Consider the following 10,000-nt stretch of genomic DNA (forward strand, 5'->3'; position numbering starts at 1 on the left):
GGCGACTCCGACTCTGCCGCCTGCTGTGTGTTGTTGTTCAGGTGGTTAGCATGCTCGCTGCCGATTGAAGCGGGCAAAAACGCTTTCAACTTGTTCATCGCTGCTTGCTGCTATTACGGCGACACGTGTTCACGCTGCAGACCGATCATATGATCTCATATGCATAAATCTGCAAAGAGAATCAAAGATAGACGACGAATGGATGAATCACATGCTGCATGACGAATCACGGTGCCTTTATACGGCTGCACGACAGGTAAGCGGTGGTTATGAATTCAAATTAACAAGTATACAAACTTGTTGCCAATCATGGTATCAACAGGGTTGGCCCCGAGCGTCATCAAGCGTGATGATGTTTGTCCCCTGCCAAAACTTCGGTCGATATGTTTCCTGGAGGGCATTAATAGTTTCACTTTTGGTCACTTTCTCAACGCACACGTGTCAGGCGGAAGATGAAACAATGTACGGCACGACATGAACTTTTAGCTAATCACATCTAACCGATCTTCGAAGTCTGTTCAACTCCCAATCGCCGATAGAGCCGAGAGTGGCCGTAACATGATCTCCCGGTCGATCGCTAATAGTAACACCAGCGCGCGCCCGGTTGCTAACGTACACACGTAAACCATTTCACACTACGTCACCCGGCGCCACGAGCCACGAGATGTGGGGGGGTTAGTCCATCAATCACGCACACCTCCGAGTCGCAGCAACACCCCGGTAAAGGTGTAATGCTGCCTCACATCGCTTATCTAACCCAGATTCTGGATGGATTATACACTTCCCCTCCCCTCAACGACAATGCACGCTAGAGCATCTAGCGATTGTAGAACGTCTAGCGGCGCTAATTTTCGATCTTTGCCAGTTAGTGCTTTGATGGTTCACTTCAGCGAAACGGCGCTAAACCCCTCAGCTGCATCCGTTTCAATGCCGGTTTCTTCCACGCTCTCTCGAGTGCATTAAGGGTGAAGTTGTCACTTGGGAGAATCACACGAACGCGGTGTGTCATGCTTTGCTAAGGTCAGCGACAGAGACGATGATCTCTCGCCTACGTGGCTTTGCGGCTCTTGACTCAATTGAACCGAGGCGAAGTGAGCACGATATAAGTGCACAAAACAATTGTATATCCGCGATATCCGCGCCTCGACCGGTATGCTAAGGTGTACGGTGCAGCGTATCTGGTGAGAACGATCTTACGCGATCGAGCTGCGGAGCCTACAGAATACGTCATTTGGCATTCGCTCGATTGATAAAGAATCTATATTCGATTCCAGCAGCCTTCGAGCTTACTCAGGCTTACCGGGGCGTTCAGTGTTACATTTTGCGCTGCCTTATCATGCCCCCGTGAGCGAGACTACAATGCGACCTAGCAAGCAATTTAGTGTCGTTTGCGTTGGTCAAAAGCGAAACATTATTGGCACAATAAGCTCGGACCGGACTCGCCGTCTCGCTGCCCACCATACGGAGGATGCATGATGGACTGGGCACACGTACATTCGCACTCCAACACACACACATCAGTGTCGCGGTTCACCCGGGCCCGAGGAATTCTTGAATAATTAATTGACTTCGTTTAGACATTCGCGCGCGCGAGGAAGGTTTTGCTGGACCAACGAGGCGAATAATGGGCCCGGGCTAGAGGCGACCGTAGCTCGACGCAAATGCATCACGCAGGAGTGGCAGGTTAAGTGAGTTGCAGCGGCATTCCCTGGTCCCGCGTGGAGGTCAGCACACAACACACACACACAGTTTGAAGGTCCGCGATTGGGCATCGCTGGTTGAGACGTTGATTACTTTACTGTACACATTTCGTTTACCCAGTCGTTCTAACGAGGATCATTGAGGGCGCGCTCTTATGAGGCGCATAGGCATAGAACGAGATCACTACGTTCAAATTCACTCACTTTACATCCTTACCGGCCACCGAAACCATGGTTCAAGTACGTCACATATTATGCCATATGCAAATCCTTCCAATGCCTTCAGACATGATGTTGGCGAAATTATTCCAGCGATGCTGGCTGATTATCCAATTGAAACCCAAACGCAGCACGAGAAGATACTCACCGCAGCACATCAGGCGCCTCCTTCACGTACGAACAACCAGATGATACTACCCCGAAGTCGACTCCGGTTGAGTAGTGTAGCTACAGGACGCGAGCCACCCTTATCTCGAACGATGCGCGAGTGTGAATGAGTGGGCTACAGTCATCTACTCCCTTACAGCACCTGCGTTCATACATGAGAGGAAGCATATTGTTCAATGAAACGTTGAAAAGTTACTTTTTGTATGTCAAAGATAAAAATATTTTATATAAGAGACCAGTTTGGTGTTTATTGACTATTTGCCAATTCATGATAGTGAAAAATCGAATGAACATGTATGCTGTTCTGTGCTGGTTCATGTCCATGCAGCCGGTGCCATTCAATTTAGTTCAATTAATTCTTATCTCAACACTTCCCGACCAGCCGGAGCCAACCCACCAATAACTGTAGACCGATACTCACGCACGACAGGGAAAAGGACAAAGTAGAGTCCAATGGTATCGATAAAAGGCGATTCTTTGCCTCAGAAAAGGAGGATGGACGATGAAAGAGTGAAGGTATTTATAGAAGATCGAATTGGCATGACGCATCCTTTTTGGGCAGAATGTCGAGGGCCCATATCGAACGGCCATTCGATGGCCCCGGATATCCTGTGCCAGTGTCTCATCCAGTACCCAATAGCCTCCATTAGTGCAGGGTCGTAAAACTTCCACAAACAACTCACACCACGTATGACGTAGACCCGCGACGGCGGCATTACGGAAGGATACTGCACAAGGATGCTAAAAATAAACCTTCCCTCTTCCAGCCGGCACATCAAAGTCCAACGTGGGTTTGCTTGCCCCATTGCACTTTCATCAAAGTCTCATTTAGCTGTGAGCTAGCGGCTCGATAAACGTTTAAACGGGGCCGGTTGGCTTTTACAGGCTGAAGGTCAGACGAATGGTGGTAAAGGCGATGCATGTTTTGCTGCTGATCACTTACAAAAAACCGCATGGTGACCTACATAATGTTGAATTAGATATGAACCATGAGCAGGAGATGCAAGTGTGTGTGTTTTACGCCACAACTTTACTATTTGCCGTAGTACGTAAATTACAAACTTTGTTATATCAGTTGAATGTTTGAATAACTAAACGGTACAGCATGTCTACGGCTCACGACACGTAAGCATGAAAATTATTTTCTATCGAAATCGAAACGAAATCGACCTCCCCAACAATTGATGAAAAATGTATTTTCCACATGCTGGTCGCTCTGTCGCTTCTCACGCTACCCCCAATGTCGCTGTGCATCGGTAAAGCTCGGTTGTAACGGTTAGTACATTAGCGACCGCTGGACTGCAGACGTGAAGGCATCTACACTTCACACACTTAAACGACCATTTTGGAAGTTTCTATTTTTAAATCCCAAGCTAAACCTGGGGTCCTGGAATAAAACATGGATTCATAATAGCGCTGATGATTCGAGCGCTGCAACGATTCCAAAAACGCCATACCACGGGCACGGTCGAGTGGAGCTGTTGAAACACTGGTGACAGGAAAAGAGAGGTACCTTTGTGGTGTGATGCATACCAGACGTTGTTTTTGTGTATATGGAAGGGGCTTTTATCTTTGAATCACCCTCCCTTATCATTATACATCTGCTCCAATGCGTTTATACTGATAAGCCTGATTCAACCGATCCACGGTACCGGATCCGGTGGTGTGATGAAACTTCAGTACCGCACAGATAAGAATAATGTGCAATTTCGTGAACCACTCCCTCTTGAAGGAAACCAGATATGTTTACTTACACACTTCATACGAATGGCGCAATGAGTTTGGGAAGTTTGGCAAAGTTTTTTTAAATTTTTTCTTACCTGTTGCCGCATAGAATCTTTTAATATTAACGTATGATCAACCCAGTGACCGTGTTCAACACATTCACAACATATTTCTGCATGCACTACGAATCAAATCATACACTCAAGCGAGTGGCTATAGGAGGGTGATAACGAAACGTAACCTTGTTCACAGTCGTTATCAGGTACACAAGAGCGCGGTGGAACTACATGCGAGCCGATCGGCAGCACACGAAATACTGCCGAGCCATACCATCTCACCTGGTGCGCGCGACACGCATGATATCACTTATCGCGCCTGTGTTTTTTTTTTAGCGCGAAATGTTGGCGGTATACCTGCTTTTGCTAATGTTGGTGACCAACGCGAAAGCCGATTTTTGGTCGCAATGCTTGTTGGACGGGATGAACAAACAAGAAACTGGAAAATTATTCTAGTGGATCTATCCACCCGTTAGACGGCATCATACTCCTCCTAGAGCATTAATGAGTGCTTTTCATTCCCTCATTAACTACAACATGACAATTTTATTCATATTGAATTACAGCATGCCCATCCTTTCTTTCAAATTAAAATTCTTTTAAATATTAAAATATTGAAGAAGAAAAACTCCAACAACGCAGCGTTTTTCAATGATCTCATGAGTAGAAAATGGCATGACGTGCCGTAAAAAAATCAAACAAAAGACTGTCCGTTTTTATCAACAGATTCATGGCTTCCAATAAAGATACTTTCACCCGATTGAAGCTCATACACGAAGCACTTCAACTAACGCGATAAGATATGGTTACTTGAAAGAAGGGAAGTATGACTCTTTGTCACTGCGCATCACAAAACCCCCATTCCAGTTTATTCGTGCATTTGTTTCATAGCGTTGCAAGATCTCAGACGCTCATTTTCATCTCATAATGTTATTCTATCTGCTATTTGTAATTTTTTGTTCACAGTTTTCCACCGCACAAGGTGAGTGAGTGTTCAAAGAATGGTCAGTGGGTTTACTAGAGATCAAAATTCGTTTACACATTCGTTACAGATTGTGCTTCCCCTTCGTTCAACTTCGTAAGCCACGTGAACCCAGAGGAACTGGATCTGACAACGCCTCCCGGCACAGTTGTTGCCAGCTTCCCAGTGGAAAACGTGAGATCGGTTAGAGGATACACTAGTGATAAGGATACCCTCTACCTCGACGTTAGGCTCAGTGGTACGGAGTTGCAATTTTTTACCACAGAACACTTCCCAAAATACGAGGAGCAGGAAATTCTGCTACAGATTCTGCTTCAGGCGGTCTACACTTGCACTTCCACCGAAAAGCGAGGAATCTATCGACAATCGTTCAAGCTGGCTAACAATCATGCACCCAAGTTTCTGTTGGATAACTATCGGGCCCAAGTTCCATTGCCTTTACCCAAAAACTTTGATATCTCGCCTTTCCTGGCGGATGGTAAAGGTGTCGGGGCACGTGATATTGACCTAGTGAATAACTCCGTAGCATTTACTATAACGGACAACAATTACATCTACGTAGAAAGCCTACCCGTTCAAGATGATCCAAAAGAGTTTAAAGCGATCCTGCGATTGAAAGATCAAGTGTTGAAAATGCCCGACATACTGACCCTCACGGTGACGGCTACCGACCAGGGAGTTCCCCCGAAAGCTTCTCAGGTGAATGTGGTAATCGAACCAGATATTACCATCATCTACGACGATCCACCGGCTTTCAAGGAAACGTTCGTCAACGTAACTATTGATAAGAATCTGCTGATAAAGCTAGAGCTAATACCCGGCACCAAAACAGACGATGTACAGTATTCGGTAGACGGTCCGGACGCACACTACTTTAAACGATCAGTATGGAGCAACAATACGGGTTTGGATCTCGAACTAATCAATTTGGAAGTGCTGCCTGCAACGAAAGGATATCTCAATATTGTGGTAATTGCACAGCGCAGCGAACTACAGAAGGCAACAGCCGTGATCTTAATCACCCTCCCGCATGAAAATGGTTCAGAAATTCCCACAGAGCAGCACGTGGAAAAGGTTCTTTCCGTGTTGCATCTAGAAGAAATGACCGACCACAAATCTATATTTCCGCTGGCGTTGCGGAACTGTATTTACACAGTGGAATCCCAAGAACCCGGTAGCTATTTTTATGTAGACAATTCTAAAACCTTCCTATCTTCCACTTCATTTGATCGAGAAGACGAAGAACTCTTCGCTGGTTTGGAGTATCCCCAGTTTTGGATTGTGTTAAAACTGGTATGTGATGAACTGATACGGTCCGGTATTAACGGCAATTCCACAACTCCCAACGGGCCAATGAGAGACATCGAGTTTTCCACCGAGCGTACGCACCTCAATGTGATTGTTGAAGATATTAATGATAATAGCCCCGTTTTCTCTTACCCGCAAAGTAACTCATGCTTCGCATATCCGTCGGGTCAATTATCGGAAAGAATCCTGCCTGAGCAACTGCTCAAAGTCGAAGCTACCGATCGTGACTTTGGGCTTAATGCCGTAATACGATATACGCTCTCGGATAACGAATATTTCAGTATTGATCCCAAAACGGGAGTTATACATCCACTGAGAACTGCGCTGGGTGCTGGGACAAAAATTTACCTTAACATATTTGCTACCGATCGTGATGGGGCCTCTGATGGAAATACATCATCGATGACTGTCTGTGTAGTAGGAGCTGCGGAAGATCAGCTGGCAGTAATGATTGTAGACGAATTGGATCCGCCAGCGGTACAAGAAATACTAGTTAAGTTGGGCGAAACAAAAGGCTATACGGTCAGAACATTGCGAAATGTACATTCGGTTGCTCAGCAGCAGAAAAGCAGAAACAGACAATCATCGACGATGCACTCATCTAGCACAGCAATCGTGTATGCCTTCGACGAATCATACCTATTGTCTCACGCCGAATTGGCCAGGTAATTAGGCTCTTAATATTCGCTTCATTCGATGTGCAACTAAGAATTTTGTTATCTCATCTTCACAGTTTATTCGAGTCTTCGGAAACCAGTTTGCCGTCAGCAAACATCCTGCGAGTAAATGAATTGTTTGCCATACAACAACCTCCGTCTACGGAAGGCGAGTCAACCGTACTGTATCCTTACATCATCGTAGCGGCGTTTTGTGGGGTCCTTGCACTATCTATGGCGGCAGCAGCGTTCTACTATCGAGCCAAGTTACGAAACTCACTAGCGCATGCTCCACTCGATGGATCGAAACGTTGTTCCGATAACTCCAATGCACCAATCGTTGCACATGTTGTGGCACCGACAAATCCTCCATCGAGCGAAGCGATAATCAAGGGTAGGTTGAAATAATGACCTTAGTGGCGATGAGCTAACGATTTCTTCTACTAACGGCAGAAACCCGACAGGAGACTTTCAGAACGCCCGTGCGCTCCCTATCGGATCTGCTATCGATCGACGAGGCTCCAGAGAAAGCAGAGGCAATCAACTATCCCCAGCCAGGAATGAAAAAAAGTTTAACGTTCAACGAGAACGTGGAAAAGATCGAAATATTTGAAAGATTGTAACCATAAGATTACTCGCCTAACTTAATCCGAAGGCATGTGATAACTTTAAAAATAAATATGTTAAATAATATCTTTTGAAAATTAATCTCGGCACCGATTAGCGACTAGCGATTGTCGCGCGCGGGATACCAAAATCCATACAAATTGGTCCCGCCAAGATGGTGGCCTCGATCAAAATGTATGGATTTGGACATCGCGGCGCGATAATCGCACGCTCGTCTATCTGGCGCTATTGATGGCCAAATATATGCAAGCAAATCATTCAACTCAAAAATATTTCAAGCAAGCCGTTTTTACAGTGATGATCGATAAAATATAAGCATTTTGTCCAAGAAAAAGCAACATTTTCAACAAAAATCAAAATTCGGCGCGAAAAATGGGCTACATCCCTGTGCCGTTGTTTTGGTCGAAAACGTGGGCAATTTTTAACTTTTTTGATAAAATTTCGTAATTTTAGGGAATTTCTTGATCAAGGTAAAGGTGTTAAAGTGCAAATTACCGTCATTTCCAACTCCTGCTTTCGTTCCCGTTGGAAAAATAGGCGAACTGCTAGGCTCGGCTAGGAAACACTCGAGAATATTTCCGAATTGATGCCGTATTCTGTGGCGTGTAACTCTCGATAGCAAAAAAAGGTAACTATCACTCGCTCTCGTTCTCGTTTCTAAAGCATTCTAACAGCTTATCTCGGCACCAATCCTGCATCAGACCGCTGGCCGCGAATGCTCATACCTCGACTGTATAACGGCTGGAGTACCCACTGCAGCGTTCGACTACGGCACTACTATAAAATCAAAATGTGCGCGGATTTACTACCACCGGCCACCGTCCGCGGAATGGAGCAATTGGATCGGGACGCATTCGCTAAAACGGTTCGTGTGCCTCATCTGATCATTCCCGAGGCTACCAATCTGAACAGTGCCGCACGTGCGTTGAAGCAATACCTGCTTAAGATGGAACACTATAAGCCGATCCGCAGCGAAGAGAGAAAAATCACCCTCCATCCGATACCCGTGAAGCAGTGGGAAGATTTGCCGGTAGAACCGCTCAAAGAGCTTGGCATCGAGAAGGACTGCCTGGTGTGGGAAGAGATTAAACTCTCGTATGAAAACTACAAGTACGATCTAATCCTCAAAGCGGTTCTGCCAGAGAACCAGGAGGGACTGTCAGCGTTCAGTAAAATCGGTCACATTATTCACTTGAATCTGAAAAATCATCTGATGCCCTATCGCCGGCTGATCGGAGAAGTGTTGATGGATAAAGTGGCCGACTGTCGTACGGTCGTAAACAAATCGAACTCGATTCAGAACACGTACCGCAACTTCGAGATGGAGCTGATTTGCGGTGTGCCGGAGTATGAGGTATCCATCAAAGAGAACGGTTGCACGTACAAGTTCAACTTCTCCAGAGTGTACTGGAACCCGCGGCTCTCGACAGAGCACCAGAAGATAACGGATATGCTAGAGGAAGGCGATTTGCTTTACGATCTCTATGCCGGTGTTGGTCCGTTTACGGTACCTGCGGCGAAACGGGGTTGTACAGTCATAGCCAACGATCTTAATCCTGATTCATACTCGGCCCTGGTTATAAACTGTGGACTGAACAAGGTCATGAGGAACGTCAAGTGCTACAACATGGATGCCGTCGATTTCATCAAAGTAGAACTACGCAACGATCTGCTAGCCAAACTGGCGGATGATAAGTTTCAAGGAAACATTCACATTACGATGAATCTTCCTGCGATGGCGGTTGAGCATTTGGTACATTTTCCTGGTCTGTTCAGTGGAGAAAGTATCGAGTTGCGTATCAAACCGCTGGTACATGTGTACTGTTTCGCCCAGGGAGCAGACGATAAGAAACCCATCGCCCAGCAGAAGGTTGAGCAGTGGCTCGGGGTGGAAGTGACCGATATGCTGAAGGAAATCACCTTCGTACGCAACGTTGCCCCCAACAAGGACATGATGCGTGTTAGTTTTTATCTTACGGAAGAATTATTAAAGGGTACGAAGAGGCCCGCAGAGGGAAAACGACGAAACAGTGATACCGGTTTGGACGCTAACGAAACGAAAAGACAATGTAATTCCGATTCCTACTGATAGTTTTGATATGTGTGGTAATCATTGCTCTTCTACTTTCTCTTTCTCTGTCCACTCAACAGGTACGGAATCCACCAGATCTAGGGATGGCGAAAAAGGCGAACAAGCTGAAGGATCAGCCTAAGCAGTTGGCCAAGAAGGCGAAAAATGTGTTTGCTGTGTCACAGACCAAAAAAGGCAATCTAAAGAAAACCAAGGAAGTGGCCGCAAAGCTGAAGAAGGTAGCTTCATAGCGTCATGATCATTCCACGCAGTGTCTTACAATACTTATCAAATTTGCTTTCCCATTGTTCTTTCAAGATTAACGTTCAAGACAAACGAGAAAAAGTGGACGCCAACTTTAAGACCCTGCACGCGCAAATTGTCGCGAAGAAGACACCGAAACCTGCACCGAGACCTCTCCCGGCGAAGAACAAAACCACACCAGACACCAACAAGATGGAAACAGATCTTACCAAGCTGGAAATGAA

At 45.9% G+C, this 10,000-nt stretch overlaps 3 protein-coding genes across 5 annotated transcripts in view; 2 read left to right on the plus strand and 1 right to left on the minus strand.

Annotated features, from left to right (window-relative positions):
- Nucleotides 1-4,105, minus strand: part of LOC125958047 (uncharacterized) — a 7,852-nt gene extending 3,747 nt beyond the window's left edge. For 2 of the 3 annotated variants that reach the window (XM_049691154.1, XM_049691152.1), the window contains exons 1-3: nucleotides 3,908-4,105; nucleotides 2,068-2,229; nucleotides 1-169 (exon numbers count right to left, since the gene is read on the minus strand). The exon at nucleotides 1-169 is cut by the window's left edge and continues 80 nt beyond it. In XM_049691154.1, the coding sequence (XP_049547111.1) occupies nucleotides 1-98 (98 nt within the window). In that variant the 5' untranslated portion in view covers nucleotides 99-169; nucleotides 2,068-2,229; nucleotides 3,908-4,105. Of the gene's footprint in view, nucleotides 170-297; nucleotides 1,192-2,067; nucleotides 2,230-3,907 lie in introns of those variants that run through there. The other variant, XM_049691153.1, reaches the window with a different exon arrangement.
- A 642-nt stretch (nucleotides 4,106-4,747) lies between these two features.
- LOC125958043 (uncharacterized) lies at nucleotides 4,748-7,469 on the plus strand. The gene is made up of 3 exons (XM_049691147.1): nucleotides 4,748-4,850; nucleotides 4,921-6,823; nucleotides 6,892-7,469. The coding sequence occupies exons 1-3, from the start codon at nucleotides 4,796-4,798 to the stop codon at nucleotides 7,220-7,222; spliced, it is 2,289 nt and encodes a 762-aa protein (XP_049547104.1). The 5' UTR covers nucleotides 4,748-4,795; the 3' UTR covers nucleotides 7,223-7,469.
- Nucleotides 7,470-7,833: 364 nt separating this feature from the next.
- Nucleotides 7,834-9,966, plus strand: LOC125958049 (tRNA (guanine(37)-N1)-methyltransferase). The gene is made up of 5 exons (XM_049691157.1): nucleotides 7,834-7,911; nucleotides 7,979-8,069; nucleotides 8,143-9,510; nucleotides 9,593-9,751; nucleotides 9,831-9,966. Exons 3-4 carry the CDS (start codon nucleotides 8,157-8,159, stop codon nucleotides 9,652-9,654), a joined length of 1,416 nt encoding a protein of 471 aa, XP_049547114.1. The 5' UTR covers nucleotides 7,834-7,911; nucleotides 7,979-8,069; nucleotides 8,143-8,156; the 3' UTR covers nucleotides 9,655-9,751; nucleotides 9,831-9,966.
- Nucleotides 9,967-10,000: the final 34 nt, after the last annotated feature.

The sequence above is a fragment of the Anopheles darlingi genome, chromosome 3 (genome assembly GCF_943734745.1).
Source record: "Anopheles darlingi chromosome 3, idAnoDarlMG_H_01, whole genome shotgun sequence".
Taxonomy (NCBI): Eukaryota; Metazoa; Arthropoda; class Insecta; order Diptera; family Culicidae; genus Anopheles; species Anopheles darlingi.